Source organism: Saccopteryx bilineata, chromosome 1 (assembly GCF_036850765.1).
Source record: "Saccopteryx bilineata isolate mSacBil1 chromosome 1, mSacBil1_pri_phased_curated, whole genome shotgun sequence".
NCBI classification, from domain to species: domain Eukaryota; kingdom Metazoa; phylum Chordata; class Mammalia; order Chiroptera; family Emballonuridae; genus Saccopteryx; species Saccopteryx bilineata.
Window position 1 is genome coordinate 93,929,623 of NC_089490.1, and position 19,303 is coordinate 93,948,925.

General features: G+C 45.5%; 1 protein-coding gene across 2 annotated transcripts in view; it reads right to left on the reverse strand.

Moving 5' to 3' along the window:
• ABTB3 (ankyrin repeat and BTB domain containing 3) overlaps nt 1–19,303 on the reverse strand; it is a 297,169-nt gene that overhangs the window by 64,908 nt on the left and 212,958 nt on the right. For both annotated transcript variants that reach the window (XM_066260050.1, XM_066260041.1), the window contains exon 4: nt 3,211–3,363. In XM_066260050.1, the coding sequence (XP_066116147.1) occupies nt 3,211–3,363 (153 nt within the window). The remainder of the gene's footprint in view (nt 1–3,210; nt 3,364–19,303) is intronic.

A 19,303-nucleotide genomic window follows, 5' to 3' on the forward strand; every position in this document is an offset into this window, starting at 1 on the left:
CTATATGTTTCCTAGACTGAAAAACAGATGCCCTTAAAAAAACCACACACTCAATTCACCTTTTCGTGTACTGAAGTTAGTTTAGGTAATGGAACAAGTAACTTTATACTTCATGTTTAGGAAAGCTAATGAAATACTATAGTTTAGTTTTTCTCTTTGAAAATGATTTCTGACCCTGGCTGGTTGGCTCAGCAGTAGAGCATCGGCCCAGCGTGTGGAAGTCCTGGGTTCAATTCCCGGTCAGGGCACACAGGAGAAGTGACCATCTGCTTTTCTACCCCTCCCCTCCTCTTCTCTCTCTCTCTCTCTCTCTCTCTCTCTTTTTCTCTCTCTTCTCCCGCAGCCATGGCTCAAATGGTTCAAGCAAGTAGGCCCGGGCATTGAGGATGGCTCCATGGCTTTGCCTCAGGTGCTAAAATAGCTTGACTGCTAAGCAACTGAGCAGTGACTCCAGATGGGCTGAGCACTGACCGGTAGGGGGCTTGCCAGATGGATCCTGGTGGGGGCGCATGTGGGAGTCTGTCTTCTGCCTCCCTGCCTCTCACTTAATTAAAAAAAAAAAAAAAGAAAAGAAAATGATTTCTGAACTTGAAAATTGAACTGGAACAATCAATTAGTGTATTTTCTACACACAATCATCTTTCTGGACAAATGAGTCAAGAATTGAGAGATAAATGACCAGAAATAGCCTCAAGCATCACATGGTTCAGACTTCCTTTGTTGCCTGCTCTAAGAGCAAGCGTTCAGCCAGGAGGTCATGCTCACACCTGGAATACCAGCGCCAAGGCAGCAAACTGGGCAATGCTGAAACTGAACTCCTTGGTGTGGCTGTCCGAATGACACACACTTGATCACTGGACCATGTAGTCAAAGCTCTGTGTTGGAGGATGGGCACAGAGATGAACAGTGGCCGTTGATGCTCATGCACAGTCTATGAAATTATGATCAGGATTAGAAGCATTTCTAAGACGCTTCTATCAGTGTCTTCCAAATGGGTTGAGTGTAGGTCTAGGGAGGGGACCAGAAAGAATGGTTATATCTCTGGATGTTTGGGTGTGATATCCGGTTCTTAACTCTGTTGCTTAATAGCTGTGATGTTGGTAGAGTCACCTAATCTTGCTGGGCCTTGATTTCTTCCTCTGTAAAATGGGACAGCACTACTTTCCTGGATGACAACAGTGTTTGTTTGGAAACTCACATGAGAAAGGGTTAAAAGCCTTTAAGAATATAAAGCAACACCTGGGTATGAGCCCCGAGACTCTCTCAGGGACAGCAGAGACTTGGGGCAATGCTAGCTAACAGCAAAGGCCAGGTCATGATCACTTCCCTCCCTTCAGGCATCGTCTGTGGAGGTGCTTGCACCACACTCCCAGAGGTGCTGTTATTATTATGTCCACGTATCGGATGGGAAAACTGAGGTCCAGACAGGTTAACCAGCTTGCCCATAGTCATATAGCTAATTAACCAAGGCAGTGGGATTTGGACCTGGGTAATGGGACTCTGGAGTCCAATCTCCTAACCTTTAAGCCATGGACATCCCCTGAGAGCATGAAAAACAAGGTGAACTTTGTCAGCAGGATCTAAGAAAACATTTTCCTTTTCTTGTCACCCAGCAGCCCAGGCTTGCTCCAAGGAGGACAGCTAGAGTTTCAAGGTTATCCCAGGCTGGGGCTGGGGCAGTGAGCAAGGACCGTGGGAGTGAGTCTGTAGGTCAAATGCCACGCCCAGGAAACAGGTGGCAGGGCAGATGGGCAGAGTATCTCATCCCTGGCACTTCCACTAACACACTGTCCCACCAACAGCTTCCTAATCTGTAAAATGGGAGGATTACACTAACCTCAGGAGGCTGCTTTAGGGATTGAAGGAGACCAGTAATGAATAAAAACTCTTGTGTCAATGGACAAATGCACATAGTAGGTGCTCAATCAATGGCTGCTTCCCAGCCCCGCCCTGAGACCTGCTGTTATTCTAGGACTAGGTGACAAGGTGTAAGGTAAGGAATGGTGGAACAGGCAGTAATTGCCTAGACAGAGACTTAAGGTTTCTGTCTCAGTGGTTAAAAACATGCAGCCCAGCACCTGGGCTGCCTGAACTCCTATCCTGGCTCCACTAATTACTAGTCCTGTGACCTCGGGTGTGTTGCTTAACCTATCCATGCCTGAGTTTCCTTATCTGTAAAGTGGGCATAATGGTATGCACTTCATAGGGTTTGGGGAATAGTAGATATTAATTAATCTGAGTAAAGTGCTTAGAACAGCGCCCAGCACAAGGTAAGTATTCAATGACTAGTAGCAGTGATGAGGCGGGTCAGCACTTCACATGTTCCTGGGCTGAGTGGTGCCTCTGGGCGCTCAGTGGGCTATTTATTGTAATACTGCAAACCCTCCATATCTTCGCAGAAACAAATCCGATCCTGGAAGGGTATTGGAAGAAATTTCTACCGCTTGGCCATATGATTGGGCCAGAACAAATAGAGGAAGAGCAGTTTCTCATCGAGTGGACAGTGGAGATTTGAAAATGGTGACAAGGACTATCTGGCAAACAGCACAGGGCATCAGGAAAGGGCACATACTCATCCCTGAGTTTCTGTGCTCTTTTTTTTTTTTTTTTTTTTTTTTGCATTTGGAGCCAGGTTTTGACTTAGCTGAGTGAGTTATTTTTTTAATTTCTTTTGCTTTGGGCAAAAATGAGGCCCCATAAATAATTCCCACCTGGATGGAGGGGAGGCAGACAGGGTACAGGCCCAAGAAAGAGGGGCTCCAGCCCTGCGCACGGGAAGAAGCAGAGATGCGCTCTTATCCAGCTAGAAATTGTACTCTACAAGGTTTTGTTAGAAGGCTATAGGAAAGACCATAATTTACTTCTGTGCAGAGAGGGAAACAGAGGGAGAGGGAGAGAGGGAGAAAGAGGGAGAGAGAGAGAGAGAAAGACACAGAGAGAGTAGGAAGAATATGATAAAATCAAGTCACACAATATTCTGTAATTGAAAATCAGAGCATTCCCACATAGCCTTGTCCCTGTCCTCCATCCCTGGAACTCAAGGGACCCGCTTATTGTTAAACTCAGTCTGTCACTGAAACCAGTGGAGCATCAGTCTCCGCAAGGCGACCTGCTCGCCTGAGCATTCGCCAGGCAGGGCTCGGATTGGAGGAGTCTCACGTGGAGTCCGGGAAGGGTGCCCCCTCCCTGCGCGCCGCCCGCCGGCCCTACCTGAGCTGACGAGGCTCGCAGTCCACGCCGGGCAGCAGCAGCCGGGCCGCCTGGCGGACGTCGTCGCTGTCCATGGAGAAGCTGCGGCGGTGGCCGGCGTGCGCCACGGCCACTCGGATCCACTCCATCAGCGGTGGCAGCACGAGAAAGGGCCTGCGTTGGGGGAGGGACGCGGAGAAGTGTTAGGGGGGCTGGGCCAGGGGGGGCTGCCGGCTCAGCCTGCCACCACCCCTTGTCCGCCAGCTCCCTACCCCCACCCGGCTTTCCCCAGTGGCCCTGCCTCTGAAATCTGGAGTAGTGGGAGAGCCTTTGGAGACATCCTGACCGCTCTGGTGACTCCGGGGCAGGATCCCCCGAGTCTTTGGGCCTCAGTTTCCTCATCTGTAAACCCGGGATGAAGTCACTGTGAAAGGATCAGAGGGGACTGTGCTGTGAGTATTATCTCCCTCAGAGATCATGTGAACATAAAGGAGATGACTCACTTAAAGCACCAAGCACAGGGTCTGGTGCTCAGAAGAACCCCCCCCTCCCAAATGCCTGGAGTTATTGGTACTTGGGGCTGCCTATTCTGGGCCCAATGTCAAGGTGTCCTCTGGCTCTCCCTTCCCATCCCACCGGCTCCCTGCCATCCTTCTGGTGCTCTCCCAGGCCTCAGTTCTGCCCAAGCACCAGGCTGCCAACAGGCTTTAGCACCTGGGAAAGGTGCAAAGAGAGCCAAGTCAGCAGGCAGCTGCCAGCCATAGCCAGCAGAGCAGGGCCCAGGGGGAACGGTGGGTGGGGGAACTTGGCCACACACCCCTGAAGCTCTGGGAATCTAGGGTTTTTCACCTGCTAATGGATCACAGCAGGGTGTTCAGCTTGTTGTAGGAATTAACGGTGGCAATGCCTGTGGCCGAACTATAAATTCCTAAGTGTAATATGTTTATGCCATCTTCCTGTCTCTTCCGCTGATTGTTATAAACTGTGTCCTATCATTAGGATTATCTGGAAGGGGGTGGCAGAGCTTTTGCAAAATACTGATGCTTGAGTCCTGTTGCAGGGGCTCTGACTTAACTGGCAGCTTTTAAAATCCTCCCCACGTGAATAGAACGTGCATCCGAATGATCTGGAGGGCTTGTTAAAATACAGATTGCTGGGTCCCACCCCTGGAGTGTTGGATTCAGTAAATTAGGGGAGGTGGCCAAAAATTTGTGTTTCTAACAAGTTCCTGGGTGGTGCTGATACTGCTGGTCTCTAGGCAATGCTCAAAGCACAGCTGCCCTGAAGTACTGATAGAAGGCTTGGGAATCACCTGGTGTGTGTATGTGTGTGTGTGTGTGTGTGTGTGTGTGTGTGTGCACATGCACATTTTGGGCCTTATCTCCAGCAATGTTGATTGTGTAGTGTCCAGGGATATAATTTTATTTTATTTTATTTTATTTTTTAATTTTTTTCACTTTTCTGAAGCTGGAAACAGGGTGAGACAGTCAGACAGACTCCCGCATGCGCCCGACCGGGATCCACCCGGCACGCCCACCAGGGGCGATGCTCTGCCCACCAGGGGGTGATGCTCTGTCCCTCCGGGGGGTTGCTCTGCCACGACCAGAGCCACTCTAGCACCTGGGGCAGAGGCCAAGGAGCCATCCCCAGCGCCCGGGCCATCTTTGCTCCAATGGAGCCTTGGCTGCGGGAGGGGAAGAGAGACACAGAGAGGAAGGAGGGGATGGGGGTGGAGAAGCAAATGGGCGCTTCTCCTATGTGCCCTGGCTGGGAATCGAACCCGGGTCCCCCGCACTCCAGGCCGACGCTCTACCGCTGAGCCAACCGGCCAGGGCCTGGGGATATAATTTTAATAAGCAGCCCCTACGATGCTGATTTAGGCAGGCCAGGGACCACACTTTGAGAAACAACTGTGAGATCAGGAAGGTGTCTTACATTCAGCAGGGCTGGGACTAGAGTGCAACATGTGGGGTGCTAAGGGTGCAAAATTTAGGGCAGCCAGGTCATGCGAATATGTTCTAGTGCCTCTCTTGCCTCATTCTAGCCCTCATGCTGTCACTCAGTCCAGTGTGGTTGCCATGGAGCAAGAGGGTGGTAAACAGGTGGATGAGCAAGCCCCTTACTGTATGTGGATGTCATACGCTTCCCACCATGTTTTTGGTGGCAGGTTCAGGCTTATTTATTTAATGTTAATACTATTAAACAGTTAAGCCCCCCCGCTTAACATTTATCTCAGTTAATCCCATTCATGATCTCATCTAAATGCTTAGGACCAACCTACGAGCTAGTTAGGATTATGCCTATTTTCTAGATTAGGAGAATGAATTTTATTGAGGTTAAGTAGCATGCCCAGGATCAGAGGGGTTAGCAAGAATGAGAGAACTGGAGTCAGACCCAAGTCATTTATAGCTCATGTGCCATTACCCCATATGATACCGACATTCTTTTGTCCAACTTCCCGGCATACACTGTGGTACCCAGCATGCACTTGCTATACCAGGGGAGCTGATCTGGCCATGAACCCTCGACTGCATGCCATGTTCAGTCCTGTTCATGCAGCTCTGACCCCGTCTGGAAGGCCTTCTGCCCTTTCAAAATTTACACTCCACTGAACCATCTAACCGCAATTCAAATCCCACCTCCCCTCAACATTTCTCCTGATGACTCCGCCACACCACACCTGGCCCTCTCTCTCCCATGGTAGACCCCACTGCCCTGGTCTGACCCGATGGCCTTGCAGATGCCCCATTAGAATGTAAGCTCCATGGAGCAGGGACCAGGGATTTCTCAGCTCACTGATCCAGCCTCAGGCTCAGGACTTAATAAATATTTGTTCATGAACCAGACTAATATTTACCTTTTTTTTACTGGGTAAAATGGATAAAAATCGAGTGTCTGGACCCAGGGACCTGCGGGGCAGATTCCTAGGTTATTTCTGCCTGAATTGGCCTACTGCTTAGACTGTCACTCTCATTCTCTCATTCCCTCCATCACCTAAACTGAATTAGGCACTCAATAAACACACACTGACTTGAAATTGAATTGGATTCTACTGTCTCAGGTGAGCGGGACTTATTTCTGACACCGTCTCCATCACTGCGGAAACCAGCCCCAAGTGCTCAGAGAGAGCTCCAGGGGCTGCTCGGCAGAGGCAGCCCCCACCCCCGCGCCCCTGCCTTTCTTTGGCCAGATGCCCCTGAAGCACAGCTCACAACTTCCAGTCCCTGGCACGCTGGGACTCCATCACAGACTGCCCTTGGCTGCTGACTTTCATGTGAGGTGCCAAGGCCTCGGGCAAGCACCCAACTCTTGATGAATGCCAAAGAGGAGAAAAAGGCTCTGCTGCCTTCAAAACAACACCTTGACCAAGACAGCTGGCAAGCACCAGAATAAGAAACCCTGATTACCAGGATTCCAGGCCCCTCAGGATTTTTCTATGCACCTATTCTCATTTCCCAACATAACCTTCTTTTCGTCACTCTGACCTCAATAGTTTATAAGTTCATGAATTCTTTGCCAGCAACTCGTTTAAAAATCTTCTTATCTTGTCTACTCAGAGGGCAAAAACAGTATGACTTGGGATGTTTCTCTTGGAGGAGTTGGAGATGGGAAAGAGTTCTAGGACACTGAGTTAAGGAGAAGGTAAAGAATGCTGAGGGGAAGAAGACTGCATTCTCCACATAGATATTTTTTAAAAATTTTATTTAGACAATTAATTTTAACGGGGTAACACTGATCAATTAGAGTACATAGATTCAGAGAAAACATCTCCAGATCATTTTGACATTTGATTATGTTGTATACCCATCACCCAAAGTCATATAGTCTTCCATCACCTTCTATCTGGTTTTCTTTGTGCCCCTCCTTCCCCCCCTTCCCCTCCCCACCCCTGGTAACCACCACACTCTTGTCATGTCCGAGTCTCATTTTTGTGTCCCATCTATGTATGGAATCATACAGTTCTTAGTTTTTTTGGATATATTTATTTCACTCAGTATAATGTTATCAAAGTCCATCCATTTTGTCGTAAATGATCCTGTCATTATTTCTTATGGCCGAGTAGTATTCCATAGTGTATATGTACCACATCTTCTTTATCCAGTCATCTATTGAAGGGCTTTTTGGTTGTTTCCATGTCTTGGCCACTGTGAACAATGCTGCAATGAACATGGGGCTGCATGTGTCTTTACGTACCAGTGTTTTTGAGTTTGGGGGGTATATACCCAGTGGAGGGATTGCTGGGTCACATGGTAGTTCTATTCTTAATTTTTTGAGGTACCACCATACTTTCTTCCATAAATGGTTGTACTACTTTACTTTCCCACCAACAGCGAATGAGGGTTCCTTTTTCTCCACAGCCTCTCCAACACTTGTTATTACCTGTCTTGTTGATAATAGCTAATCTAACAGGTGTGAGGTGGTATCTCATTGCAGTTTTGATTTGCATTTCTCTAATAGCTAGTGAAGATGAGCATTTTTTCATATATCTGTTGGCCATTTGTATTTCCTCCTGGGAGAAGTGTCTGTTCATGTCCTCTTCCCATTTTTTTATTGAATTGTTTGCTTGTTTGTTGTTGACTTTTGTAAGTACTTTGTATATTTTTGATATTAGGCCCTTATCTGTGCTGTTGTTTGGAAATATCATCTCCCATTTAGTTGGCTGTCTGTTTTTTTTGTTGTCAGTTTCTCTTGCTGAGCAAAAGCTTCTTAGTCTGATGTAGTCCCATTCATTTATCTTTGCCTTCACTTCCCTTGCCTTTGGAGTCAAATTCACAAAATGCTCTTTATGGCCAAGGTCCCATGAGTTTAGTACCTATGTTTTCTTCTATGTGATTTATTGTTTCAGGTCTTATATTTAGGTCTTTGTTCCATTTTGAATGAATTTTGGTACAAGGGGACAAACTGTAGTCGAGTTTCATTCTTTTGCATGTGGCTCTCTGGTTTTCCCAGCACAATTTATTGAAGAGGCTTTCTTTTCTCCATTGTGTGTTGTTGGCCCCTTTATCAAAAATTATTTGACTATATATATGTGGTTTTATTTCTGGGCTCTCTATTCTGTTCCATTGGTCTGAGTGTCTATTTTTCTGCCAATACCATGCTGTTTTGATTATCGTGGCCCTATAATATAATTTGACGTCAGGTATTGTAATGCCCCCAGATTCATTCTCTTTCCTTAGGATCACTTTGGCTATTCGGGGTTTTTTATAGTTCCATATAAACCTGATGATTTTTTGTTCCATTTCTTTATAAAATGACATTGGAATTTTGATGGGAATTGCATTAAATTTGTATGTGGCTTTGGGTAATATGGTCATTTTGACTATATTTAGTCTTCCTATCCAAGAACAAAAAATATTTCTCCATTTCATTGTGTCTTTTTTGATTTCCCTTAACAATGCGTTATAGTTTTCATTATATAGGTCCTTTACATTCTTGGTTATGTTTATTCCTAGGTATTTTATTTTTTTTATTGCAACCGTAAAAGGGATTATTTTTTTTAGTTTGTTTTCTGACGTTTCATTGTTGGCATATAGGAAGGCAATAGACTTCTGTATATTAATTTTGTATCCTGAGATCTTACTGTATTGGTTTATTATTTCAAATAGTCTTTTTGCTTTCTGATAGCTCTGTATCTTATTTGGTTCTTCTCTTTTGTTTTTCTGTCATTTGTTTTTGTTTGGTTGTATTTCATACTTCTTTCCTCTGTTTCTTCTTTTTTTAAGCCATGTGTTTCTGTAGTGGTTTTTTTCAGGAGTGGTTACCATTAGGTAATAAAAAGGATATATATCATATTCATTGTAGTACATTATCTCATGAGTGCTTCTGCATTCCATCCTCCTGTTAATCTTTGTCCTCTCCTCTTTTTTGTTTTTGTTGTCACAGATTAATCTTGTTTTTATTGTGACCTTGTTGGAGCTTTTTTTACTTGTAATTTTGTTTTGTTTTGTTTTGTTCTTTGTATCTGGTCGGATAACCCCCTTTAGTATTTCCTGAAGTGGGGGTTTTCTGGAGATAAATTTCCTCATCTTTTCTATATCTGTGAATGTTTTTATTTCTTCTTTGTATTTGAAGGATAGCTTTGATGGATATAGTATTCTTGGCTGTAAGTTCTTCTCTTTCAGTACTTTAAATATTGGGGTCCACTCTCTTCTGGGTTGTAGAGTTTCTGCTGAGAAATCTGATGATAGCCTAATGGGCCTTCCTTTATCTATTGTATTCTTCTTTTCCCTGGCTGCCTTGAGGATCTTTTCTTTGTCATTGGTTTGTGATAATTTCATTACGATGTGCCTTGGAGTAGGTCTGTTTGGGTTAAGGTAATTTGGTGTTCTGTTTGCTTCTTGGATTTGAGGCTCTAATTTTTTCCACAGGCTTGGGAAAATCTCATCTATTATTTGTTTGAATATGTTCTCCATTCCATTTTCTCTCTCTTCTCCTTCTGATATACCCATTATTCTTATGTTGCTCTTTCTGATAGAGTCAGACAATTCCTGAAGGGTTTTCTCATTTTTTTTATAAATAAATGTTTATTTTAATGGAGTGACATCAATAAATCAGGGTTTTCTCATTTTTTAAAATTTGTGAGTCTCTCTCCTCTTCTCTCTATAGTGTCTCTAGTTGCCTGTCTTCTATGTCACTAATTCTTCCTCTATCTGGCCTGTTCTACTAGCTAAGTTTGTTACCTTGTTTTTCAGTTCATGTATTGAGTTTTTCATTTCTGTTTGATTCCTTTTTATAGTTTCAATTTCATTGGTGATGTATTCTTTTTTGTTCATTGAATTGGTTTTTAAGCTCACTAAATTGCTTTTCTTTGCTTTCTTGTATTTCCCTGAGTATTTTTAGGATTTAAAATTTTAATTCTCTGTCATTTAACTCCAAGGTTTCCAAGCAATTGAGATTTTTTTCTAGATATTTTTCATCATCTATCTGAGCTACATCTCTGTCTTTTGTATCCATGATATTTTATTTCTTTTTTCTTAGTGGCATATGAGAGTGGTATTGTTAATAACACTAATAAGAGATAATAAAATAAAAATTGAAAAGATACAGTGAAAAAATAAAAATTCTATTATAATAAGTGGAACAAGAACTACAGAGAATGGGAAGCCAGACTGAGGGAAAATGACAGAGATAAAAAATGAAGTCAAAAACATGCAAAATGCCACAAAGAAAAATATGAATCCAGAATAAAATAATTTGTTGATAAATGATGATATAATGAGAGAAAAATAAAAAAAAAGAGAGAGAAAAGAAGAAAAAAAAGTTAAGGGGTTTGAAATGTAACCCTCATAAAAAAAAAGAATGAAAAATGTAACAACTATGGATAATGAAATTCAAAAGGAAAAGAAAAGAACAAAGTGGAAAGAAGAAAAAATGACCAAAGTGGAAAAAAATGTAATTTTCCCCTGGTTTTAAGAGGTAGCTGCTTCTTTTTTTTTTCTGGAGGGTGGCCCTGTACTACAGGTTTTGCCCCTATAGGGCTCTTGAGTAGAGATGCATTGCTATGGCAATGACGTAGGCTGGGCCTCAGTTCCCGTTGGTAGGTGGGGCTTGTTAGGGTTTGCAGGCTCCAACAATAGGAGACTCAGTTAATTTTTCAGGTGCCACTCCCTACGTTTCTCCCTCCTGAGCTAGCAGCCTGGGGACTTAGCTGTGAGGTTGCCCCAGCCACTGCTTGCAGAGCAAGAGGTTCTAAGAGCAGCCAGATCCTTCCTCCAGCACCACTCAAAGCACAGTTCTGGGTAAGGCTGTGCCAACCAGAGCTGCCAGCAAAAGCAAGCAGGGCTGGGAGCCGATTGCTGATCAGGCACCTTTCTAAGGGTCCCAGGCATGTCTAGTATGCCTCAGCACTCCCAGGGTCTAATCTCCACAGGCTTTTCTCCCTTGTGCCTTGTTTGGTAGTCCGCAGCAAGCTACATGAGCGCCCAGCACTCAGAACTTCCACAGTGCACAGAGAGGTCTGCTCCCACCCACCTAGGCGCACAATGCCTGTGATCTCAGTCAGTGCTGGAAATGCAGGAATGCACTTTGTGACCTGTATCAGCTCACAGAGGCACCCCACCTGGACAGGTCCAGGCCTAGGAACCCTGGCCCTTGTGTACTTCCTGTGCTGTTGGTTGGGGAGCCAGGACCACACAGAAATGCTGGCTACAGCCCACACAGAAGTCCAGCGCTGACAATCTCAGGCCTAGCCCCTCTGCCTGTGAATGCACATGCCCATGCCAGAGGCACCAGGTAGAGCCACTTGCACACCGCCTGCAATAGTGGACCCAGCAGCACACAAAGCACAAAGCTGTTCCAGCGCTGGCCTCCACAGGCAACATGCTCCGACAATCTCCATAGGAGCCTACAGCCCATGCTAGCCCCGCATCCTCGATCTCAGGCTGAGCTAGCACGCTCTCTCCTCTGCTCGATCATCCACCCTATCCCAGCTTCTTCCCTCTGCCCCAGATCCTCTGTTTCTCTCAGTTCCAGACGAAAGTGGCCTTTCCTCAGATCAGTGAGGAAAGCAGAATACTCCGTTCTCCATCTTATTTCCTTCAGCCACCTTTTTGCCCAATCATACCTTTGTCTGGTGTGTGTATATTTCAGATGTTCCTGAGATATTTTCTCTGTCTTTAGTTGTTGAATTTGTTGAAATTTCAGGGGGAGATATAGGGAGCACCACTCATGGTGCCATTTCTCTGACGTCCTCCACATAGATTTTTTAAAGAAACATTGTCCCACTGGCTACAGACTCTGTTCAAAGTTGTCTATAGTGATTAAAACCTCAAGGAACTCATGGCCTGACAAAGTGGTTCTTCAGCTGCTTTAACATCAGAATCAGAGGGGAGTGTATGAACACTGCCAAGGCCCCGATTTTACCCCTGGAGTTTTGGTTCAACAGGTCTGAGGCCCGGGCATCTGCATTCTAAATAACCTCCTCCAGGAATTCTGGAGCAAGCCAGGTTTCATAACCCTGACCAGGTTGCCTGGGGTGAACAGAGGGGAACATAATTAACTCAAACAGGGCAACAGCCATTGAAATCTTCACTGTGCATTCAAAGAGAAATTCTGTGTGTGTGTGGGGAGGGGGGCAGGAGGGGGGATTCAGAGGTTCCATAAGGGAAGAAAAGGCCTAGATGGCTTCTTGCAGGGTCAAGAGAACAAGTCAGCACAGGAAGGTTGTGGGTCCCAGATTCAAGTAGGAGATTGAGAACAAATACAGTGGGGTCCTTTCTGAAACATGAGAACAGAGCTGGTGATGTGGGTGACCATCTGTGGTTGGGAGGGGCTGGGTGCTAAGAAGAATGGTATCATACACAGGAGAAAACATGGTTTGGGATTCTAGTCCTAAATCTGCACGCACAGTAGGACTTGGGCTCTGGTCTATATACATTTGTCTCTTAGTGTCTTCATCTGTAAAGTGGGTGGTACTGGAGTCAGATGGTCTATTTCAGGGGTCAGAGAACCTTTTCTATATAAGACCAGATAGTAAATATGTTGGGATTATGGGCCGTACTGTCTCTGTTGCAACTACTCAACTCTGCCATTGTAGCAAGAAGGCAGCCACAGAAAATACACAAATGAGTGAATTTGGCTGTGTTCCAGGAGAACTTGCTTCACAAAATCAGATGGTGGGTCATAGTTGGCTGACCGTAGATGTATTTGGTTCCTTCCTACTCTATTGAAATAGCCAGCTGCTTGGGGGCTTAGGAAGGGTGCAGTGTACGGAACAGGGAAGATGGGAAGAAGCAGATGAAGGTGATAGTGATGGTGACAAAAATTTAGCTGTTTTACAAGGAGACAGATAGGAAACATATAGGCCAACAAGTAACAAAGCAATTACAAATTGTGGTCAGTGCCAAGGTGCTGGGATAGACAATCAACAGGGTTGAGGTGGGAAGGCCTCTCTGAGGAGGTGACAGAACCTCTAAGACGTGATGGAATCTGCCATATGTGAATGTGTGTGTGTATAAGAATGGACATTCCAGGCAGCAGAGAAGACCATTACAAATCACTAAGGATTTTCATATGCTTCATATCCTATTGGTCCCCCCAGGGCAGATGGGGTGGCAAGGATATGTATGAGGAAGGATCACTGTGGCAGGCTGAGTAAATGGCTCCCAGAGACATCAGGTCCTATTCCTTGGGACCTGTGACTGTTGATGGCAAAAGAAATTCTGCACATGTGATTCAGTTAAGGTTCTTGAGAAGGGAATATTATCCTGGAGTAGCCAGATGGGCCCTGAATATTATCACAAGGGTCTTTCTAAGAGAGAAACAGGGTGATTTGACATCGATGACATTGAAGCAAGATGCTCTGCTGCTTGCTGTTTTGAAGATGGAGGAAGGGGCCACAAGCCAAGGAAAGCAGCTCTAGAAGCTGGGAAAGGCAAGGAAATGGAATCTTTTCTCACAGCATCCAGAAGAAAACAGCCCTGATGACACCTTGAGTTTGGACCACTGAGACTGATTCTGGACTCCTGACCTCCAGAACTGTAAGAGAATAAATGCGTGTGGTTTTAACCCACCAAGTTGGTGGCAGTTCATCACAGCCACGACAGGAAATTAATGGGATCATGAAGCCATGGTACTGATACGGTCATTGAGGGTGAGGCTGGAGACATGGTGGTAAAGATCATGGACCTTTTGGGTGATGGGCACATGACACAATCAACAGTTCAAATGCTATAGAAACGTTTACCTGAAACTTATGTACTCTTATTGATCAATGTCACCAGATTAAATTTAATTTCCTAAATACAATGAAAACAACAACAACAACATCACGGACCATGTATTAGAGCTGGCAGTGAGGGCATCCACAGGGCTCTGGAATTCATCTCAGACAGCTAAAGTGCCTCATTCCTGAGGTCAGAGATAGTACCTGTTGATAAGGGCTGAACTGGATCCCCCAGATATGCATGTTGAAGCCCTAACACCCAGTACCTCAGAATATAACTGTATTAAAATGAAACTATTAGGGTGGGACCTAATTCAGTGTGACTGGTGTCCTTATAAGAAGAGGAGACTAGAACAGAGAGGGATATGAGGTATGCATGTGCAGATGGCACCCATGGGAGAGCAGGGGCAAGAGGGCGACTGTCTGCAAGTCAAGGAGAGGGGCCTCAGGAAAAAACAAACTGCTGACACCTTGAACGTGGACTTCTAGCCTCCAGCACTGTGAGAAATATCTTTTACAACAAAATGGTTGGATCTTGATAACATTATACGGAGTGAAATAAGTAAATCAGAAAAAACTAAGAACTGCATGATTCCATACATAGGTGGGACATAAAAACAAGACTAAGAGACATGGACAAGAGTGTGGTGGTTATGGAGGGGTAGGGGGAGAGGCACAAAGAAAACTAGATAGAAGGTGACGGAGGACAATCTGACTTTGGGTGGTGGGAATGCAACATAATTGAATGACAAGATAACCTGGACATTTTTTCTTTGAACATATGTACCCTGATTTATTTATGTCACCCCATTAAAATTAATAAAACTTTTTTTAAAAAGAGATCTAGTCTGTGTTAATTTGTTATGGAAACCCTGAGACTCATATGCCTGTGGTTTGACTCAAGGCCTGCCCTGCCCTTGAGGTTTTAGTCTGTGGTGGAAAAGCTCCTGTTGGAAGCTCAAACTTTTTAGAGAGCTGATGGTTTTTGATCCCCTTCCTTTCATCTAGTGACAATAGTGGATGGATTCAAACCCGTCTGGAGGCCATGCAGTACAGAGATTAGGAGCTCTTGTTTGAGAGAGACAGACCAAGATTTGGATTCCGGCTCCACCTGCTTCTAGCTGTGTGAAGTTGAATAAGGGATTTCAGTTGCCATGCTTCAGTTCTCTCCTCGGGAAAATGGGGTAATAACAGTGCCTATTTCAAAGGGTGTGGTTGGCTGAATGATGGTCCCTGAATCCTAATCCCTAGAACCTATGCATGTTACCTTATTTGGCAAAACAGACTTCACACATGTGATAAAGTAAAGGAGTCTGAGAAAAGAAGACTATTTTGAATTATTCAAGTGGGTCCTAAATGTAATCACAAGGGTCCTTGGAAGAGGAAGGCTTCAAGATCAAAGGAGGGAGCTGGAGGTGTGACGATGACAGATCAACAGTTCAACTAATGCAAGAAAAGGGGTCCTCAGCCAAGGGGTGCAGGCAGCCTCCAGGGCAAGGAGACAGATTCTCCCCTGGAGCCTCCAGAAGAAACCAACCCTGCCCATGCCTAACTTTAGCCCAGTGGGGCTGATGTTTTACTTCTGAGTCCCAGAACTGGAAGATAATAAACGTGTTGTGTTTAGCCTCCATGAGTGCAGCGAGTTTGTTTACAGCAGTTACACAGGAAACTAATGCAGAGAGTGATTGCAAAAATCAAATAGGATAACATACATAACCTGGCACCCGGTACCAAGAACGTGCTCAGTGAGTGGCAGCTGTTATCATCATCCTCACCAGCGCTGTCCTCAGCATCACCCTACTTTCTCTCTGCCAAATGCACAAAAGGCTTTGCTACACAGAGTGACACTCCGGTCATTGCTTTTCAAATCAAAGCAAACTTCTGCATGGTGTGGCGAACACAATACAATATACAGATGATGTATTATAGAATTGTACACCTGAAACCTATAATTTTATTAACTGATGTTATCCTGATAAATTCAATAAAAAAAGAAAAAGAAATAAGTAAAATTGGTTAAAAAAAAAAAAAGCAAACCCCTGCAGTTGCTATGCCTTTACTTTATAAATTGTGTGGCCCTGACTTTTCATCTTTGTTATTTGTGGAGTCCTTCTGAGGCTGGAGAGAAATTTAGATGTTTTACTGTGGCTTAGAAAGCTCATAATTCCAGAGATACAGGGAGTGAAGGAAAAGCAGCAAAATTGATAGGAGACCATCTCCAGTGCTGGTTTCTATAGCAATGCTCACTGTAATCTCATTGTACTTGTGGGCACCAGAGCTAGGAAGATGGCAGAGGTCAGAGGTGGCATTGCTGGTTACTATAGTGACAGCCGCACTGTGCCAAGTGTGGTCAGGTTGCCCCCAAGGGTAGCTCCTGCAATAGCCAGGAGTCAAAGGAGCCAAGGGGTGTGTTCTCGGTCAGTGCTTCTGGAACCTGAACGTACGTATGAACTGCCTGGGATCTTGTTAAAATGCAGATTCTCATTCAGTAGGTGTGGGGCGGGGCCTGAGATTTTGCACTTCTAACAAGCTGCCAGGCAATGATGCAGCTGCCAGTCTACGGACCACATTTTGAGTAGCTAGGCTGGGCTAAGTATTACGACTCAGGCCAGAAACCAGGGAAGCTGAATTCTATTGTCATGTTTAAGGGGAAGAAAGTGAGGCCAGAAATGAGAGAGCTGCAAGAGGGCTAGGGAGGCAATGGAATGGAAGAAGGAGTCTGTTTGGACGTGGACCTCCTGATTAAAGAGGCACGGTGTCAGGTTGGCTGAGCCCCGTTCACAGCTTGCACCAAGCTGCAAGGGAGGCGGGGACAGCAAGTGTCTGGGGATTTCAGCCTTTATCACGGGAGGTGGGTTATGCCTCCCACCTGGATTCTCCTTCAGTCTTTCAACAGTCTTATGAAAAAGAATCTTTCAGTCTTGAGTTCTTTCAGAACGAAGCACTCATCCCACTGTCTGATAGGTATTTTGTATTTATGACAGAGTTTCACATCATCCTGGGAATGTAAATGCTTAAAAAATCTTGTAATTTTTGTATGGTTAATTTTATGTGTCAACTTGGGTAGGCCATAGTATCCAGAGATATGGTCGAATAGCAGTCTGGAAGTTGCTGTGAAGGTATTTTTTTTAAGATGAGATTAACATTTGAATAGTGGACTTGGAGTAAAACGATTATCCTCCATGAGGTGGGTGGGCCTGATCCAGTCAGTTGGAAGCAAGCCTGAAGAGCAAAAAGTCTGACTTTTGAAGAACAGGGAGTTCTATCAGCAAACATCCTTCAGATTTGAGCTGCAGTCACATACACACCTGACTGGTTTTGTTTATCTGGAGAACCTTGACTAATTCATCCTGCAGCCAGTGCCATGGGACCCAGCTGTTTGATGCATCCTCCGCTTTGTACACTGACTCCACCCCTTCATCAGTGTACTCAGCAGTCAGAACAGGGAGGAAGCTTGGGGTTGGATCACACGGAGGACCACTCCTAACATCCCAAGTATGCAGACATACTGCCTGCGACAGAGCACTGTGAGCACGGTCAGTGCTTTTAGAATAGAGGAAGCCAATTCGTACCAAAAAGACCAGTCCCTTGCAGTGTCAAAGTCAGCCCCATTAATGCTGAGTATGTAAATTCCCTGCAAGTATTAAGGGGTCCTGAGTGAGGTGGTGGTTTCTGCTAATAGTGCCATCAGGTGCATGTGACTGACCAGGGCACCTTCTTTGGCTTTCCCATCACACACCCTGGAGAAGGTGACTTAGAGGGCTGGAGGGTTGCAAACGGAGTCTGAGGTACAGGCAGGTTCAGGTGTGGCAATAATGAGACACAAATAACAACAGTCTCCTCCCTGTCGACAAACAGCTGTCATCACATCTCCAACTCCCTTCTTTGACCTTCTTGCCCTCCCCCTCCCTGGGGACATGCCTCTGTCATTTACCTCCTGTAGTCCCATACTTCTACCTCCACTGCACTTTCCCGTCAGCATCTAAGTATTCAACATGCTCTGTCTCTCATGATTTTAATACCAGAGGAGCAAAGTGATGGACTGTAAGAATCCAGCCCTCCCAGAGTTTCAGTCTAGGTACTCCATCTAGTTCTCCATCTTTGGGGGGCTGAGGGCTCAAAATCACCTGGGGAACAAGTTAAAATTCATATTCCTGGGTTCCTGCCTATTTTCTGGGTGCATTTGTTTCCTGTGACTCCTGTAACGAGCTACCACAAATGTGGCGGTGGCTTAAAACCACAGAAATTGGAAATCTCATAGTGCTGGAGGCCAGAAGCTCACAATCAAGGAGCCAGCAGGGCTGTGCCCCTCTATAGGATCCTGAGAGAGCCCATTTGCCTCTTTCAGCTTTGGTGGTTGCTAGCATTCCCTGGCTTGTGGCCACATCACTCCAGTCTCTGCCTCTGTGCTCATATCATCTCTTCCCCTTCTCTGTGCGTCACATCTCCCTCTCTTTTAAGGACACTTGAGATTGGATTTAGGGCCCACCCAGATAATCCAGGGTAGTCTCTCCACATCAAGACCCTTAACTGAATCACATCTCTGAAGATCCCTTTTCTTTATAAAATAACATTTATAGGTTGCAGAGACCAGGACCTGGGAACTTTAGGGGCCATTATGCAGCCTACTACACTTGCTATCTACATCTAGTCCATGCTCTGCAGGTTTTGCAATGCCTACCGAAGGCTCGGACTGTCAAGTCTAGAGCACGCTGCCTCTGAGCTGCAGGGTGATCAGCAGGCCTGAAGTCCTTGCTCACACACAACGCAGGAATCGGCAGACTAGCCTGCACCTCTCCTCTCAGCGCTGCTGGCTGCACCACAGCTGAGCCTGGCTTGGGGTGCAGAGGCCTCTGTGGTGGGAACTGGATCTCCAGTGGGTAGAATGATGATGATGCCCAGGATATAAATGGCCCTGGGAGGGGAGCTGTGGCTTCAGAAGTGGGGAAGCCACAGGTTTTGTTTGAATCTGCCGCAGAACCTTCCATGCAGCCTTGGGCACAAGATATAAACATCCGGGAGGTGGCAGAGGCTGCACAGCTTTATATGCTGGGGGCAGTGGTTCGAGAAGCCTCAAAGGGCAGGGCCTGACCTGGTCAAATCCAACAGGCAACGGTCATGGGCTCCCAGGGATCATATGGGTCTGCCCCTGACTCCAAAAGGATTATCATAAAAATCTGCAAAAGGCAGCAGATGGCCTAATAAAGAAAACACTGTGTGCCTTCGAATCTGGTGCTGGTGTGGGGGAAACGGCATGCACCCTGAAGACAGAGGGCGCTACACTAGAGCCCAGGCTCTGTCACTGGCTAGCTGAGAAACTTGCGCAAGTAATTGAACTTCTCTGTGTTTCAGTTCCCTCCTATGTAAAATGGAGACAATGTCAGGCCACCTGATGGGGTTGTTGTAAAGATGAAGCAAGAGAATCTCTGTAAGGTGCTTAGCACATAGTAA